Source organism: Protomyctophum bolini (assembly GCF_963924005.1).
Source record: "Protomyctophum bolini genome assembly, chromosome: 16".
Classification (NCBI taxonomy): Eukaryota; Metazoa; Chordata; class Actinopteri; order Myctophiformes; family Myctophidae; genus Protomyctophum; species Protomyctophum bolini.
This window is the reverse complement of record NC_137877.1, coordinates 28,511,950-28,531,880: the sequence shown is the minus strand read 5'-3', so window position 1 is coordinate 28,531,880 and position 19,931 is coordinate 28,511,950. Positions and strand designations below refer to the sequence as shown.

The following is a 19,931-nucleotide window of genomic DNA, read 5'->3' as shown; positions in this document are numbered from 1 at the left end:
TAGAATAACCATTTTTGGTAACAGAAAGAACCTTTCAGAACAAGGTTATTCAAAGAACCATTTATTTTAATGATTCTATACCCTTCACAAACCACAAGTCCCCCAGAGGTCTGTGCTTGGCCCCCTCTTTCTTCCTTCTACAACAGATGTCTACAAGCTCACAACTACTCATGTCACGGCACGTTGTAGGCATGCAGAATGCTATTTTTGCCAAATGTTTACCTATTTAGACATACCCAGAAAAGGGACACTAGGGTTAAAGGTGCCTCAAAGAACCATCCAAAATTAGAGGAACCATTTCTACTTCCTCAAAGGACTTTGCTAAAGAATAAAAAAAGGTTTTCAAGAATTTGAAATGGTTGCTTAGTAGTTGATGGTTCTTAGTGGAACCATATAGACTAAAGAACCACTATTTTTTTGTGTATGATTTGCATACAGTATGTAAACATGCACACGCGGGCGCCAGTCACGCACGCACACACTTGTACTTACAGGTAGGATCTGAAAGTGTTTGACTTTCAGTGTGTGGCACAGTGACAGCACAAATGTCTTAGGGTTACTCTGGCTGTCCCTCAGTAGAAATACTCTGGGGGAAAAAAAGCAAGTTATAGACATCCTGAGATGTACCAATGACATTCCCATTGATGTTAAAACAGTTTCAGTTAATCTTTACACAGAGAACATTCCATGCATCCTTTGATCACATCAGAGATTATAAATTTGGTTCCCTTGCGTTTTGTCTTTAGTTGATATGCATGCACAGATCTTAGGAAAAGCATGAATTCTGTTCTGGTGCATATTTTCTCTTATCTCAAAAGAAATGTGGGACATTACACGTGTAAAGAAAAATCATGTGGGAATCTGCAGTTTCTTGTCTGTCTTTAGAAGGTTATTGTGATCCTTATGATATGTATACTAGAACGGTGCACGTGGGGCCTCTACAGCGGTGCCCATTGGGCACTGGCCTACTTGGAACGATGCAAGTTGGAAATGCATGCTCCACGCAGATATTATGCGTTGGAGCCTCTACAGCAGCACTGGCCTACTTGGATCGATGCAAGTTGGAAATGCGTGCCCCACACAGATATTATGTCTCCCTTTTATGCCCATATATGGAGTTATTTGTAAGGCATGCCCAAATGTGGAGTATATGCAGCCAGCTTGTAGAGTTCTTTGTAAGGCATGCCCAAATATGGAGTGTTGTGAGGTCAGAACAGGCCAGCTCCATATATGGACGCTGGGCAGGGGCCCTGTCCAGAGCCCGGCAGAGGCCTTTTTGTGGCGGTTCTGGATAACCGTGGGTCCGACCAACTCGTCACCGGGCACTGCACCCCCTGCTGTGGTGTGGAATGTGTGTGCCGAATTTGAAGTCGGTGGGGTTAACGGTTCTCGAGTTACGTGGATTACACACAGACAGACATACAGACAGAGACTTGGTGCATTGATAGATAGATAGATAGATAGATAGATAGATAGATAGATAGATAGATAGATAGATAGATAGATAGATAGATAGATAGATAGATAGATAGATAGATAGATAGATAGATAGATAGATAGATAGATAGATAGATAATAGCTGCTCACCCATCAATAAGACCCTGTTGAGTGATTAGACGCATAGATTCATCTCGTGATAGTTTGCTGTGAAACCAGGGCTGGGCCAAATGAAGAGCTAAACAGACAGAGACAATGTCACAATTTTACAAGTTTTGGGGAGAAGACATCTTTCTCACATACTTGCAGCAAATCAGAATAATAAAAAGGATTTTACAAACCCATTGAGCTCTGTGATGTGGAGGGGCTCCCATGGGAGCTCAAACGATGGCAGCTTTTTCTCTATAGTAGAAACATGAGTTACGATCACAATAACGAAGTGACGCACGCAATGTGATAATTAAATGTTTATATGTGGCTATTTAGGTATACGTTTACCAGCTGTTTAAATCTAAAGACGGTTCTATACTTCTATACTTGATTTATTCTCTATTGTACAGCACAGCAAATATTTTCTGAAGCCCAATTTATATGATATTTCAACCAAAGAAACAAAAATCAGTTATTTTATCAGTCATACAACAAAGAAACATTTTGCCATAACTCTTTTCAGTGTGGAAAGAGATGTAATAATATTGATCTCTGACCTACCCTCCATGACAGGCCTTCTTCCACTGCCACAGACAAGGCCTCAGATGGATTCTCTATCACTCTGGTCTTCTGGCCAGAAAAGTCCATGGCCACCAGTGAGTTCTCTGAGATGCTTCTCTGGAATGACATAATTCATATTGTTGTATTTACCCATCACACATTATTGTATGCATTTCTAAAGCCCCTTTTTGATCTGTATGTATCCAAGAGCCACAAGGTGTAACTTATTTTCTTCAGTATACTGTGGAAAAATAATGCACGCTGACTCTTGGTGTGGGGTGGTATTGTATTGCCACCTAGTGTCGGAGTAACGTGACTCCATATAATTTCCAGATGATTCCAGGCAGAATGTGTTCCATTGAAAAGGGATTAGCGGAGGGTTTTCAAAAGAATGACACATGGGTACATAGCTTTGATTGTAGTCGTTTAAGCTGTCATAGCGAGTGGCTCTAAATAATTGCACGTACTCAAGAAAAATGCTTCTGACCGGGATTACCAGGAAGCCTTTAAATTGCCACATTTGTCCCTCTACCACCGCCTAAGCTCAGTATCCATACAAGTGGTTATAACAAAGTCACCAGTGTATACTTTGAGGATAGACATTCCAATCCGCCTTATCCTATATGTATTCCAATGTGGATGATGTAAAGATACCTATGGACTATTACGGTAGGAATCATTGTTCACAGAGAGGTATAACTTCAATTTCCCTTTCTTTTCTTTTTGAGGTAGTTTTTTGTTGGTGTAATCTTATAATGTGGACACCTGTAGCATGTTAAAGCAGCTATAACATGAATTCTAAAACAGTTTTTAATATTTAATATCATATTGTCTATGTCCCTCAAACTTATTTCTAATGGTTTAAGCCTCAATCACCACTCTGATATAACCAGTCCATGGCATTTCTTTTTTGCTTCTGAAGCTGTTTTAGCTGCAGTACCACAATGAGGTGGTGGGGGAGCTAATAATCAACTTATTTAATATTTGAGTCATTATATTACTGATGCTTACGGAGCCCCTAAGGGGACATTAAACCCAGGCTTGTTTCCATTCCATGCCAGCTTGGAAAATCAACAATGGTGGACATTGTAAACAAAGTGGAAATGCAAATTTTGAACTGAAGACTGAAGAGAGGGAGGAATTATACAAAGTAGGGTGACATTGATGACATCACAAATACGACCAAATCAATTGAGCTGTTCCTGAGAGCAATTTCCATAAAAGATGATGAGAAATCGTTCAAAATGTAATATTTGTGGGGATATAAAATACACAGGGGAGCTAAAAAAAACACCAAAAAAGTTGGTCATATACACAGTATATACCACATATTCTTTTTTGTGCAGTGGCAGTTACCACTGCACAAAAGAAGTTTCCGAAAGGAAAAATAAAGTTCTTTGAAGTTGAAGTTGAAGATATATGCAGGCGCACGCACACACACACACACACACACACACACACACACACACACACACACACACACACACACACACACACACACACACACACACACACACACCTATGTGCAGAAGTGAAAGGGATTTTGGAGGTGCGCTCTATAGCGACCCCTCAAGTTAACATGCGTTTCCAATTTGGGAATGATTGGATGTTGTGCCCATAATTTTATTCATCTAATTACAGACAAACGATATGGAGTATGAAAACCCTGGTTGACGCCTTGACGGTTACATGACGCATGAGATGATTTGTTGGGAGTTGCGCCCTGAGCCAAGGAGTCCATGGAAAGAAATTGGCTATACAACATGCCGTTCAAGAGTTATAGGCCGGCCCTGACTCCTGGCACCTACTGTAGTTAGGCTACCATGTCGCGGATTTGAGTCCAGATCCCGACGGCCTTTCCTGCGTTTCACTCTCCATCTCTCTCTCCCCATTTCCTGTCAGACTGCTGTCCTATCCATAATAAAGGCATTAAAAAGCCCCAAATAAGTAGTTAAAATAGTTAAAATGGCCAAAATTAATGTAAGATGGAGGTTGTTTCTTGGCCTAATGGGAGTGTGCGTGCAAAGTTTCACACTGATCGGTCCAGCAGTGGCTGAGATTAGCTGTTCACAGCCAGACGGACGGAGAAACGGATTTACATACTAATAGGTCAGGCGTGAAAACAACAATAATCTTTGGCCATTTGGCCTGGCAGAGACAATAATCAGTAATTTGTTCATACATCCCACTGAACATGAAAACACACACCCATATAATGTTACAGTTCACGTGGGAAAAGCGGAACGAGAAGCGATGTGGCACCAGTAGAAACGACAAATGGGAAGCTGACAGGCTAATCGTGCCTCGGCCTCATCACCATGACATAACCATATAATACAGGGAAGGCAACCTTTTTGACATGAAGTTCCACGTTTGTGTTTTATTAATAGTCAATGTGCCATATCAATATTAGTTTAATTAACCACATCTAAATACTGTATTTCCAACATATTTTGTAATGATCATTAGACTCATCTCCCAGACTCCCTCCCCAGTCAGAGTTAGGAGTTTGAATGAATGTAAAATTATGTGCCGGATGTAATTTGCAGAGATGGTGACTCAAGTTAAAAGACTCCTACTCGAGTCGCCACAAATGGGACTCTAGACTTGACTCGGAATTGCTCCTCAAAGACTCCAGACTCGACCCGGACTCAAGCTCAATGACTCTCAATGACTTGTGGAGTATCGACGAGTCATTACCGTATTTTTAGACCCACATTAATGAATAAAATGCCCCCCATAAAAGGGACATGGTCTGACAGATACAGAGATCTTCATATTTGGACATATCAGTTGGATTACTGGTGCGACATAAGTATGAGTGCCTCGTAGCCCGGGTCTAGTATACTGTATGTGTCCATAGACAGTAAATGCTTAGGTTTAACATCACAGTCTGACCCTTCACTCCATCCTCCTTGTCCTTAGCTGTCTCTTTAAGCTCCAGCCTACCCACAGATCAGGGTGTTGGCAACGCTGCTTTTTTTGCATTTGCTCCTCTGACAGTGGAGTGGAGGTGATGACTTGTTAAGTCTGAGAGCAGCTGATCAGTGTATATTTTTAGAAAGCAGAGGTTCCACGGACATGTCCAAAAGCCTTAAAATAGACTGTGGTCACCCCTGCCGAATACTCTCATTTGCGAGTGGGACTATTCTAGGACATGAGTCCAGACTCAATACACACACTGCCCTCATTTGTCACGCACTGTTACACCATTATGATACAACAGCAATTGTGTTTCAGCATCTGCAGTGGCTCCAAAACATTGTCAAATGGCTGAAGCCTTTACTTTGAGTGAGCTGATGCAACTGCTTAGTTTACAATTGTGTTATAAGACAGAAAACAAACAAAGACATTTAGCCTACCATTGGTGAAGCTTTCTGTTTCTGATGCGGTTGAATGAAGTTTTGGTAGAGCTGCATCCCATACTGAAAAGCAAAACGAGGAGGATTAAAAAAGGAATTGGTTGGCATATGGTTGCCTGACTGTGTAGACTATATATAGAATACTGAATACTAATCTGAGTCGTTTATTTTATATCACAGCTCAAAACATATATTTGTACACTTTCTAGCAGGTGAAATAACAGTGAGCAGTGGGAGAGTATGACTAATGTCTTACACCGTCACATGATATATGGAGGGACAATGAAACCGATCCAGAATGATTGACTCTATCCCCTTGGCCACCTTATTGTGCGTAACCTCAAAGTTAAAACTAGCTGATACTTCAACTGACTCAGCATTCCTGCATTAGGTCTGGTGGTAAACATCATCAGGCTGTGAGTCAGTCACCTTAAACAGTCGCATGGCAGTGACCCAACATGTCCTGGTCTGTTCATCATCTGCACACAGCAGCTTGAGGTCTCTCGCTGAACTACACTTAGTTGACTGGACGAGAAGAAACAAAAGATCACGTTGGTGTGTGATACAGTACATCGACATACAGTATTGCATATTACATAACACTGTACTTTTGTCTCTCCCATTTCTCCATTACCGGCCTCCCGGTACCCAAGTTATAACTAACAGTCAATAAATACGGATTTGAAAAGGACATGGACTATGTTACTGCAAAACACGTAATGGTACCTTGACGCAGAAACCATACTCTGTAGGTGCTCCGTGAGTTTTCTTTGCTGAGAGTAAGGTGTAGACGTCACTGTCGCTGAATTCAGCAATAAACTGAAGATGCCTTGGTTCCTGTAAAACAAAGAGATGGATCTTAATAAAACACAGATAACTCTCTTTGCGTACAATATGATGATTTACCGGTCATTCCACATCCAATTACCCGCCTCCGAACATTTGGTGCTTATTTACTCTGTATTGGAGTGCTGGGTGAAATAGACGTAAAGACAGAGGCTGACCAATGCAACATAAATATTGTGTTGCTTGCTCCAGTAGCACCGGAGTTAGTCTGTCTGGGAGTAAAGGTATGAGAATGCTATTTTACAGTTTAGTCACAGTAGCCACAGATAGAACACACCATGTTTTTGGTGCAGGGTGGTTGAAATTATTAAAAAAAAGGGGGGGAAAAAGAAAACAGAACAGTAAAATCAACTGAAAGCTCCCCAGCCCCATTGAAATCAAACCAAGCCCTCAATCTAATCTTCTGTGTTCATAGAACAAAATGGCTTATAATTCATCCACGATAAAGAGGTATAAAGGTTGGCACACTTAAATTCAAACAAAGCACATATATTTATACTAAACTCCCTTATCAGTTACATTGCAGGTGTGGTTAGTATGCAAATGTACTGCAAGACGATAGCTGTAAAATTATATGACACATTGACAGGAACTTTATTGAGACATCATGAACACTGTCACCGAGCCAAGGAGATATTTCCTAAGCGGGGCAGCACAAAGACTCCCATTGTTCAGCCTTTATGTGACACGCTGTGTTCCCGCTTCCTTATTTAAAAACTTTAACCTTGTCATCTCTATGTCATTATAAGCAAAATATTTCAAAATCTTTCCTTTCTTTCTTTCTTTCTTTCTTTCTTTCGTTAGTTTATTCAAATATTTCAAGATCATTCAAAATGTTCAATTTATTTCTCGGTGGCTCAGGGGTAGAGTGGCTGGATGGCAACCACAAGGTTGCTAGTTCAAACCCGGGCTCCCCCAGAGCCCTTGAGCAAGACACTGAACCCCTAATTGCTCCTAATGTGCTGGTTGGTGCCTTGCATGGTTTCCGCTGCCATCAGTGCATGAATGTGTGTGTGAATGGGTGAATGTAATGCACCATCTATGTAAAGCCTTGGATAAAGGCGCTATATAGATTTACCATTTAAGTGTAAAATAGGGCGTAAGTGGTTAAAGTTAATATAGGAGTTAGTCTCTATGCTGACTGAAAAGCAACAGTGGTGGTACTGGTAACCCAACAAGAGTAAAGGTAGACTCCACACCAAAGCCTTTCCTGTGCTCAGGGAACAAAAGCTCGTCTGTTGTGGAGGATGAAAGCAGTTGAGAAGTGGTTGGCTTGGCACAGCCAATGCCTGGGTATAAGCTTCACCTGTCAGCAGCACGGAGAGGACCGTTTCTGCCTGTCTGCCGTGCCAGCTGACCGAAGGAAAATCTAACCCAACCAGTTCCTTCATGGTCCACTCCCCTCTCATAAACCTTTACATGGGATGAACTGATGACCCCACTGACACAGTACTGCACTTACAGGTCCATTTTTGAGTGGTGTTAGCCACTCCTATACGCAGCTATGTGTGTCCCTATGTATGTATGTGTACGCGTCCAAGCATATACGTGTACAAACATGGACACATGAAACACCTCGCTAATCCTACACTATGCTCTTGCTCAGCAGCATCAGTTTTATTCAAATTAACATGAAATTTCGGTCCCTCTGGAGGAAGAATAAAACTGCTGCTGCCCGAAAGGGCCTTTCTGTGTGGAGTTTGCATGTTCTCCCCGTGTCCCCTAGGGTAGGTACCCTCACAAAAACATGCAGTAATCCTGGTCTCTAAACTGCCTCCCCCTGGCCAGCCGGGGCGCCTGATGGAGGGGAAAGGAACTGGTTGGAATAACGTGTTCCTTCCACGCGCTACGTCCAACCAGGGAAACTCCCCCCTGTCAGGTGTAAAGGAGCAACTTGGACACTCAGGCATGAAGGGAGCATGAGTTAAGTCCGTTGCTCTCCCCAGGTTGGCGGAGGGTGTGTAGAGCCCAGGATCACAGTAGATGATTGGCACAGGGGTGAAAAATGGGTTACAAAATCGTGGGATAAAAAATATATTTTTTTTAAAACTGCTGCTGCTGAGCAAGAGCAGAGTGCAGGATTTTTGTTCATGAATGTTTGTTTATGATTGCTTCATGTTGTCAGTGTCCAACACACCTGCATCTGAATGAAGTGAGTGGAAATTATAAAACACAACTTAAGAATTTATGTTTGAGGGCCAGCAGACACCCTGATCCACGTTACATGATTCTTACTGACAACACCATGAGTCCAAACATTAATATTATATGATATAGATAAAGCCCAAAATGAAAAATGTATGAAAATGATGTGAATGTTGTCTACTGCTGACCTTGGATGTGCCCTTGTTGGAGAAGTAGAGTCCTGACCTCCTCAAGACAAAGTAGAACTTCTTCCAGGACTTCCTGCCATGCTCTTTGGCGTGGAGATGTCCATGGATTTCTGGACATGCACTGCAGTTCAGGAAGGTCTGTGTTGCACAGAGGAAGAACAGTTCACATACTGTACTCAGTGTACTGTGTGAATCACAGCAGCTCATTCTGGAGCAAAACTAAAAACTAAACAAAACAAACCACACACACAATAGCTTTTTTTCTTTGATTTGCTTATACGTATTCACACACACACACACACACACACACACACACACACACACACACACACACACACACACACACACACACACACACACACACACACACACACACACACACACACACACACACACACACACACACACACACACACACACACACACACACACACACACACACACACACACACACACACACACACACACACACACACACACACACAAATGGACTGCACATAGAAACTGACATACCTGTATAAGCTCAGAATGATTCATCATCCCGTTGGCTTCACTAGATATAGATACCATGTGATCTGGGAAGAAATCCTACAGTACCAGTATGACAGAAAGACCAGTTTAACATCACCAACACAAGTTATAACACCACCCAAGCAACAGTACACCGGCAATAGAACTAGTTTATTACAGTAGTCGGGTCCATCATTAATTTAGCTGAGAACCCCCTAAAGAACACCTGGTGGTCTCCAGACAACACGTTGAGACCCACAGCTTTAAAGTAGCACATTGCACACGGCATAAACCAGGTGAGTTGCATGCAGGATCATGTGTACACTGCAAAATCTCTCACAGGTCTCAAAAGTTACTTCAACACTCTGGATTTTGCCATATTAGAAGACACAAAAATCATCGTGGACTCACCAAGGGCTTCTTGAAGAATTCATATTTAGCATAATTCTTCCTAAAATATAGTCGACTGTTTGTGTCCATGCCCCAGCTGGATAGCACCTCCATAACAGACTCATGGTCTTCAATGGTTCTCTCTGGTAACAGCAGGAGGGGAGAAAATCAATGAGTCAATAACCTTTACCTTTCACTGCAGGGTGTGTGAGGTACTTGAATTGGAGTTGAACCGTGAAGTGATACCAATTTGATTCCATGTACTGGCAGATGAGTAACGTGATGAAGTATGCCAACATGCTTTTTGTTTAACCACTTAAACCTGTGTACTTAGTTGACTTAGTTGAGAGCTCCATACTATGCCACCTCTTGTTGTTGCACGACTAAATATGTTTGTTCACCAATCATCCAATCCAAGTAAGCCAGGACTAACTGGAGATTACATGACCACTTGAAAACAAAACACACACAGAATTTGTGGAAATAATTACCAGACAGACAGCTGTCGCAATGCTGAACTATGATTGGGATTCCAATGTCTCACTAATGTGCATTAAGGCATGTTGTACTGCTTCTATAAAACAAATGTTTAAAGTGTACAGCCCAAAAAGCCAAATTGTCATATACCCGTCCCATATATAATGACCACATTGATTGTTCACCTCTAAAATCAAGCTTATTATGCTACCTTTCCACTCATTGCATAAAAGCATAAAGTAAATGTCTATGCTTTAAAAGGTAAAATGTATTCTGCATTATAAATCATTCAGCCTACAAAATATTATTTCAGGTAAAAAACATTTAAAAGCATTCATGTGGTATAGGTCCTGTAGAATGCCATGCTGACATCGAGGAAGGCCTCTTAAAATAATCTTTACACAGTTGCATTTATCGCACAATTCATCAATTTGTTGTTCCAGTCATTATTCCACATATTGTACAGCTCTCATGTCTGTGTTCTGCACGCTTTGGCTCATTTCCTTCATCACAAATCGAACAAGATCCACAAGCCCATTCCACAGCATGCTTTTTGACATTATAATGTGGGCCAATGAGCCTGCAATCAGCAAATATTGATCATATACACAATGTGTTTTTCCATTCCAATTTCAAACTGAATTTTGTTCCTGTTGCACACATTGATTCAATTATTTATATTTATATTCAAACTTAATGACATCCTATGTATAGCAGCCGGTAATTGCACTGAATTATTGACCAAATCTCTTTTGATATGTGTGTTAGCTGGATCTGAAATTAGAGTGATGAGGGAAGAACCCAATAACAGTTACACTCTTTTGTCACCTAAGCTTCATTGGCGAGTCACGCTCTGGAGCTTCAATACATGATATATTTAAGGCTCGACCGCACAGCAGTGGCGTCTTCATGAACATCAAGAGAGCTAGCCAATGTTAAAGCTACTGAACTGTTTAACATGTGTTTAACAAATTGAATATTCTAACGTGCATCATCGCAGTGGAAGATCATGTTTCACAGTTTATAAAAGGTCCGGCTCAGGCATTTAAAGTAAGGCGTTTTATACCAAGTACCACCACAGAAAATATCTGGCTCTCCAAGTACCACCATATAACTGTTAAAATACAGGAGCGTAGATCTGCCCCATCCTATTCAGCCATTAACACAGGAGGAAAATGTAATTTATTCTTTGAATTGTTTTGTTTTTGTTCCATTCCTAAGCCAATTTGGCTGCTGCTCTGACGAAACTGTCTAATCAGCACAACTGATAATATTTCTAATGTGATTAATCTGTCCTCAAATCTTCTATTAACGGCTAGGTGTGCCGTAATGCTCATTTCAGCATGGCTGGAGAGCCTATTTCAATTGCTTGGTCAGAAGAATTACCTGAATTAATATAAATATTTCATCTCGTTTTTGTCTTTTTTCTTCTTTTTTTGGGCGACTCCTCTGCGTACCACCAGAGGGGGGCTCAAGTACCACTAGTGGTACAAGGACCAGTGGTTGGGAACCTCTGTTTTAAAGCACCTCTATTTTGGGAGATCCACGACAAGAGTGTGGTATGAATGATTCATTTGGCAAAATCTATACTTTTCTAGGAGGTTATTAGGTTTGTACTGTAGTATATTGATGAGTTGTTTAGGTTCCTATTTATTTGCAACTCAACACAGACACTATCAAAACGTACTGTAGCAAACATGCATTAAATACATCTTACCAATGCCTAGATGGGACAGGTGTTCAAAGAGAGTCCAGCAGTGGTCATCAATGTAATGGCACTTCAATACAAACAATTGGCAAATGTCCCGAGCAGTGATGTCGTTAGGAACCTCTACTGCTCTGCTGGTGTTGTCCTCATTGTACACTTTGATTACCTGTAACAAAAGATACATATCAAATGTATCACATATACAATACATATAAAACACTCATTTGTCAACAATTTGTTTTAAGTCATCAGAAGGATTTGGAAAATGTTTTAATACAGCATGCACGTTGAAAAATTCATGACAAGACATCATACAAATCACTTTAACCTACATAAATATATAGACTATTCCCAAATGCCATCAGAGAATTTCCTACAACATAGTCAAAGTTGATCAAAGCCTGCACGAAATACATTACAATGTGAAAACCATGCTAAAGGACACAGCAATACTTGAGCCCCTAGATAAAACAATGCAGTAATCTTGCAAGACCATACCAAGACGTCAAATACTGAATTAATTAAGCCATCTAACAGTGCAACTTACCGCCCTATTTGGTGCCAAGCAGACTTGTGAATTTGGGCAGGCTCTGCAGCCTATATAAGGCTGAGTGCACAGCATTGCAAAAGAGGGCTTTTGTGAGGAACATAGAAACATGCATCAGACAGCAAAGCGAGTGTCAGCTGGGAAGTCTCTCTCTCTCTCTCTCTCTTATCTCTATTTCTCTCTCGCCCTTTCTGTACTGCAGTGAAGCTGAAATGAGGTAATTAGACGAAGCTGCCTCTTAGCAGCAGCGTTTCCCTGACTCCACAGATCTCTGTCAATGGGGCTCCGTACCCAATCACCTGCTACCTTTCCCCTACTGCCACCAAGTCAGAAAGCCAAGAATCAGTTTGCTCCCTTTAGGAGGAGGAGGGGAGGGTAGAATATGAGAGAGAACAAGGGAGCAAGAGAAAGAGAGAGGGAGAGCGAGAGAGTCACAAGGATCCCACCCCCTCTCTATTCACAATCAGACACCAATGGCAAGTAGAGCTACCAGGATAAAGCCCTGCGAGATCCCTCAGAGCAAATACAAAAGGTGCTGGTTAAATGTAATGCTAGTTGGGTCAACTCTGTCTAAAGTTGACAGAGGTAGGCGGGGAGAGGGGGGTTGGGAGAGAAGCGCAGTAAAGACCAACTGACTGCCTCTTTTCACTCAGTGAGCTCGATTGGTGGTTTAAGGCGGGTCGGCTGGGCAGGACAAGCCTGCCCGCTTTTGTGGAGAGAAAGGAGGTCAGAGCACTCCAACTGGGGCCGGGGTTAGAACCCTCAAGGAGCATGCAGCGAATGAGAGCCCGCCGCTATGACATCACCCCTCAATGAAGAGAACCATCAAGTGTTTAATCAGTCCATGTGGAGATTTACAAGACAAAACAGCCAAGGACCTCCTTTTGCAAGGCACCTAACAAAAACCAAAGGACTGCATTTCAGAGATTACTTGAGGAGCCAATGTCCCTCTGTGAAGTTAATAGTGTATCATGTTAATAATGAAGCACGCAGTATTATCTTGAAACAGTTTGCGCCAATTAAATCATGTGTGGTCACAGGACCAGAGCAAAACTACCGACCTAAATCAATACCACTTTCTACAACAATGCATTCCCTTTTTTTTCTTCTTGGAAAACCACAAGAAAATTGTGTTCCTTCACTGTACAGTAATGGCTGTGGAAAGTGGATTCCAGTTGCATGTCCCTGCAAGGAACTCACTTCCTGAGAATTGGCCTGAATCAAATCACTTTGGCGTCACATTTCACCAGGAACAGGGCATGGTTTGTCATAAGGTGAGGGAGTCTCGTTGTGCATTAGTCTTGCAGACTTAGATTTGCATTACTCAGCACAAATCTCAACCCAAGATATGTCTATTTCTTGCACGTTTTAATTTGAATGTGAACCAGATGCACACAGAGACATTCTGAGTCCTTTGAAGGTGAAATTTAATTTGAACCATGAAACTAATCCAATCAAACACACAGGCCATAGCCTGTATACCGGTCACAGTGACCTTTTACAATGACTACCTCATGAGAGGGAGTGATGGAGGAGCTATACAGCACATAATAATACACCATTGCTTTTTTGTAATAAAAAGCATTTTTCTAATTAACCTCGGGCCAAACCTGAGCATAACCTGCTTACATACTTGAAATACTTGATGATGCGCTTTGATGATGCAAAACACAAATGCAAATTAATAAGGACGAAGCAAAGATATGATAAAATACCCCACTTTACATTCTATTTGGCATGACTGACTGAAATTTGCATTCAGATGACATTATTTAAAAATGAAAAAAGAAAATTGCGATGTAATCTTAGTTAAAACATTTTGGTAAAAATATGTTTTTAAAAATATATTTTTTTGTACGTTATGCATTATGTACAAGAATAACTCAGAGGCCATGTCCAAATAAAATAGGTCATATTTGTTTTTCTCATGGGGCTGGCCAGCAAACCACGGTCATACAGTACAATGCCAAATTCAGGACAAAGTCATGGACAAACTGGAACGGCGTCTGTGCAAATCTGTGTAGTTACAGTAAGGCACACAAATTGGCATTGTTTGGCACACGCCATAACGCTGAGTGGCACACCAGACACCACTGCACCATGGTGGTGGTGGGAAAAGTACTCAAATGTTTTACTTTAAATAAAAGTATCAATACTGCAATGAATTAAGTAATCCTCCGTTACAAGTAAGGCCCAACTCACACCTTTCGATCTATCATACAACATTGATGCATGCTAGATGTATACAAAGGGTGTGATACATCTTGCCCCAATGCATTTCCAATGGAAGTCACATGGTTTGACACAACATTTGTGTTGTACGGCTTTTAGAAAATAGCAAGCTCACAATGCGCATCGTGATGCATTGTGAGCTTGTAGATCAGCTATTTTCAAAAGACCAAAATGGCTGAAGTGTAACAACACTACAGAGCTCGAGAACCTGATGTTAGATAGGAAATTGTGGAGGGCAGCGATCCAGGAATCCCGAGTTGGTGTTGGCTAGACCTCACTCTCGCAGTAACTACAGTAGTAGTGGAGTAGAAGTAAAAGCATTATAGAAATATAATGAAATCTTTCACAGACTTGAATTCCTACTAGACTGAGGAATATATCCCGCCCTTTTCACATTGGCCTGTTATAGCGCCAACAACAGGTGGATTTTTGCAAAACACATTTTTGGAACAAAATGCCTCAAATCATTATTTGCCATCCAAGGCGTGAGAAGAAATGGCACCCTTTTCACGTTGGCCTATTATAGCGCCACCAGGAGGCCACAACCTGACCTGCCCTGGTGGAGACCTGTGCCCTAGGGGCACTTTATCTAGTTTAATATGATTATGGCAAATAATCACAGAATGTCACTGCACTGAGAGACATGCAGCTGCTGTATACTCCCGCAGCTGCTCTATAAATCTCACAACAGTGTTTTACCAAGTTTGCCGCTTGTGTTAAAGAACGCCATAAAACCACCCTTACGCTTTTCATTTCACGCACCCCCTAGAGGGCGTTCGTGCACCACAAGGGGTGCACGCACCACAGTTTGGAACCCCTGCGATAACTGATAAACAAGGCTGTTCTCCTGCTCCCCTTCAAACATAGACAATGACAGTCAAAGTAAGACAAACCTATAGTAGCAAATTAATGTTGGTCATTTTGCACTGGATAAAAGTGTGAGAGCTAAGGTGTTTCAACAGATCTCGGAATAGGAGGAGGGGAGCCCAATGTCTTCAGAGGAAAATAGGGTAGTTGGGCTGGAGGTGATTCGCTGATAATAGTTGGTAGGGTTATATCTTTTTAAAGTTTCACACAGCGACTATTATGTTTTCAGGCCTTATTGCTTGCTTGCTATCAAACATATTGCACAATGCAGCTTTAAATTAATTTGTTGTCAATTGTCATGTGTGATTTTGGCCTCCCCATGGCTCACAGATGTTTTCTTAATTTTTGCCTCATGTCTGCTAAAAAGTGTACACTACTGCTATGGAAAGGGAAAGAAGGTCCTAGTGTCAATATGTGGCTAGCTGACCTGAATATATATATATATATATATATATATATATATATATATATGACAAAGGTAGATTATTAAAAATAGAACTGTGACAACTGCATGCTATGTGTCATACTGTCATTACATGATTTATAGCAGTGCAGCGGTGCTGTTAATCATTAGCAAATAGTTTGCAATGATTGTCCAGGCTAGGTTATGAGCTGTGGAGAACTGCTGCTGTCTTTATCACTGAGCACAAAGACCTGCATTCATCAGTTGACTGTCCTCAGCCAAGTGTAGACTTGCTTTTATTTGAACAGCTTCCATGTGTAACAACAGTATGTCAATCAAAAGCACTTTTTTAATCTTGCAAATGTACTGTACAGAATGTTACAGCTTTTATTTTAACTAACATACAGTACTGTTAATACAGGACTTTGTGTCATTGCAAGCAAATGCTTGTGATTGACATCACACGGGTTGAGGGAAATAAGATAGGAGTGTAGCAACAGTAATGGTGATGACAGAATCAAGCAGCAGTTAAGCCAAAAATAGCTGATCTACAAGATCAGAATGTTGTGAGCTGTTAGATTTGCTATTACTGGCGCAGAACACCATTGTGTGACGGCTTATAAATTCTGAATCTACGTTGTAATTATAAAACAGTGCGTACTGCAAGCCACATTCCATCCACCCTTGTGCCAACCAAATTGTTGAATACACATTACTTTACTGTATTACCTACACCACACTGACAGAGGCAGGGGTGCTGGAGGATTGGAGGGGGGAAAATAATACAAAATTAAGTCAGGATAAGCAAGAGGAAATCCAGACATCTAATTTATGCAGCCCTATATAGCTTTCGCCAAGCATAAACTCCTCTACAAGTCCTTATCTGAAGGACAGGACTGTGCTGTCCATTTTGGCATTTAGATTGCTGTGGTTTTACCTTGAACTGCACTCCCACGGCTGCAGCTCTGCCGGTGAGGTGGCCTCAGGCATCCTCTGTATGTTAAAGCATGTGTGGTGGACAGTAACAACGTTTAATAGGGTCCTGTACTTGAGCACATTTTTGAGTGACTGTACCTTACTCTACTTCACTCCACTACAATTCAAAGACAAATATTATACGTTTTATCCCACTACATTTCTAGGAAGGGGAAAAGGTACATATGAATGAATTAACCACTAAGCATTATTTCAAAGACTTTGAAAGAATAGCCGAGCTCACACGCATCGCATCACAACACAGATCAATGAGACAAAGATTGTGTCTGAATTCTATTCTATATAGGGAGTCAGATGTGGACTATATAGTGAACTCATCAGCAAAATAATAATCACACTTGTGTGAAGTGAGGGGCATCATTATACATCACATTCCGTGCTCAGCCGATCAAATCATTTCTATCATGGTACACACAGACACACAAAGCTGGGAATAGGAGGGGTTAGCGCCCCTCAAAAATCTATTTTCAGACACTACAAAAGTATGTGAGTGACAGTACAATCCGGATGTGCCTCTCGCCTACAACAACTACAGACTCGTTTTTGGCCATGACGGAGACTTGAGCCACGTGAGGCACTACCAAGAGAGCTAAAGCAAGCAACTTGCCGTGCCAAACTTTGCAAAGTTCGATTGAGCCGAACCAGCGTCGTTCGAGTTGCGTCCCGATTTACAGAATAGTAAATCATGTTTTGGGCGTTTGCCCCAACTACCACTCAAAGTGGCTACTGGCCAATTACAGCACATCCTTGCACAAGTGCACTGGCCAATCACAGAGCGTCTTTGCAAAATTGGTATAGGCTTTGGAATGACGCACATTGGACAGTGTTTGCTTGCATGACCAGGACTTTGAGGCGAGTTACCGGAGCTCTCACGACCAAAACTTCTAGGAGACACCTGCACGACCAGAACACATCACAATCGACCAGCCTGAGCTTCAATATTATCCCCTACAACAGTTGACCAGCTAAGATCAAATTAAAACCTCCAACAATAGGCCATCCGGAGCATCAATGTGAACAGAAAACAAAGAACCAAGAAATTCAGACCAGAGAACAATGTACATAAGAAATACAAGACCTAAACACGGCAATCAATGAGACAAAGTTTGTAACACCAAAAAAGCATGCCAAAATTATAGCCCTACTACAATTTACAATGTAGGTATTTAGCAGACGCGCTTAATCCAGAGCAACTACTAGATCATGTTCCTCACATGTAACCTAAACATGGTTCACAGGAAGGTGTCATATTTGTCACATACTGTAGGTTTACAGACCATTATAGACACATATTTCAACTTGCCAGATGGTTTACATTCCAAGTCACCTCAGTAACAGTGACTTCATTGTTTGTGTGATATTACTGTTAACCTTCTACTTGTCAATATAAACAGTAACAGTAAGTCAGAACAGAACAGATTGAGGATAAAATATATATTACTAATTATTATATATATTGGTATTGGGAATATCTAGGCAGCTTTAAAGGGGAAGGAATCCTGTTTGGTTTATGGTTTTTCTTTCTGTTGTTCTGAGACAGACCACATTCATTTTGTAAACATGAGCAACATGTGCCCAGTTATAAATCAAAGAATGAACACTCTAATATCTTTTGTCACACCAATGCAGTCCTGTCTCCACTGGGAAAAATGGCCTGGGTTTATACAAACATATTTGTATAATGCAGTGGTGCAGACGTTTAATGAGAGCAAATTCCATTTTTGTCACAATCTACTTGTTTCAACAAATAACCCTGTTTTTTCTTTGAGAATGAGTACACAATGTGACAAGTGTCACATTTAATCAGTGAAAGTAAAATGACATCCTGTACAAGATTGTAAAATGTCTGCAACACATATAGGTTATATATACACGCACGCACACACACACACACACACACACACACACACACACACACACACACACACACACACACACACACACACACACACACACACACACACACACACACACACACACACACACACACACACACACACACACACACACACACACACACACACACACACACACACACACACACACACAGTTTCTTTCCCATATACACATGTGCCTGCGCGCACGCACACAAAGTTTCTGTCCCATATACACATGTGTGCCTGCGCACACGCACGCACAACACACACACACACACACACACACACACACACACACACACACACACACACACACACACACACACACACACACACACACACACAGTACAGAGCTCTAAACTGTGTTTAAACGATCTCTTAGGAAGCACTTACCCAGCCTTTTGTATTGTATGCTGTAATATTCGAGAAGATCACTTTAATGTGGAATCATCAGCCAACACTCAACAACAACAGGCCATACTATAAGAGCAGAATGTAAAGTCATTATCATCTGTAAAGAGAAAGAATCCATGTTTCCTACCCGCTTCTGCAAACACAGAGGAGTGATGGAAGGCAATGTGGCTCTTCTTGCATAGAAATTCATGTTTCTTCCTTGAGTGCACAAATATGTAATAGCCATATATTTAACTGCACGTTTTCTTTTTATGGCAACTAAAGCTGTTTTCACTTGATGATTCTACTGTCAGCTATGGAATCCCGTTTTTAATCATCATTTACAGTATCTTTCTCGACAGTGAAAGAAAGTGTGAGAAACAAAGACAGCACTTCTCTATAATACAAACTCCTCCTTTGTCCTTGGAAATGTAAAAACGTTGTTCTTTTTTTTCTCTCTAGTTCTGCCTCTCAGAAAGACTCTTCTAATAAACAAGCCTAGATAAAAATAGTTCCCATGGCAAAAAGAGTCAACCGACAAGGTCAGAGAAAGCTAAAAATGACCATTTTTTAAAACGTTATATTGCAACAAAAAACCTTAACTCACACGTTATTGTCACATCCCATTTACAGGTAAAAGTGTGTGAAATACATTAATTCTGTACCATCAAGAAGAGCTTATTCTTGAATTATGGGCAGATATAATGAGCTACTGACTATAATTTATTTCTACTGTAGACTGTACTGAAGACAATAATAGTTACCAAAACTGTGTACTGTATGAATGGAAAGGATATCAAATGTGCATAATTAAGGTGAAGTGAAATAATTAATATGTCAAA

The 19,931-nt window shown here is 41.1% G+C and overlaps 1 protein-coding gene across 4 annotated transcripts in view; it reads right to left on the bottom strand.

The window, feature by feature from the left end:
* grb14 (growth factor receptor-bound protein 14) overlaps positions 1–19,931 on the bottom strand; it is a 41,168-nt gene that overhangs the window by 2,530 nt on the left and 18,707 nt on the right. The window contains exons 1-12 of one of the 4 annotated variants that reach the window (XM_080786686.1): positions 19,238–19,352; positions 11,784–11,940; positions 9,611–9,732; positions 9,203–9,277; positions 8,690–8,827; positions 6,237–6,347; positions 5,940–6,035; positions 5,511–5,573; positions 2,149–2,265; positions 1,779–1,839; positions 1,588–1,675; positions 493–586 (exon numbers count right to left, since the gene is read on the bottom strand). In XM_080786686.1, the coding sequence (XP_080642812.1) occupies positions 493–586; positions 1,588–1,675; positions 1,779–1,839; positions 2,149–2,265; positions 5,511–5,573; positions 5,940–6,035; positions 6,237–6,347; positions 8,690–8,827; positions 9,203–9,277; positions 9,611–9,732; positions 11,784–11,940; positions 19,238–19,336 (1,221 nt within the window). In that variant the 5' untranslated portion in view covers positions 19,337–19,352. Of the gene's footprint in view, positions 1–490; positions 587–1,587; positions 1,676–1,778; positions 1,840–2,144; positions 2,266–5,510; positions 5,574–5,939; positions 6,036–6,236; positions 6,348–8,689; positions 8,828–9,202; positions 9,278–9,610; positions 9,733–11,783; positions 11,941–12,321; positions 12,629–19,237; positions 19,353–19,931 lie in introns of those variants that run through there. The other 3 variants (XM_080786685.1, XM_080786684.1, XM_080786687.1) reach the window with 3 other exon arrangements.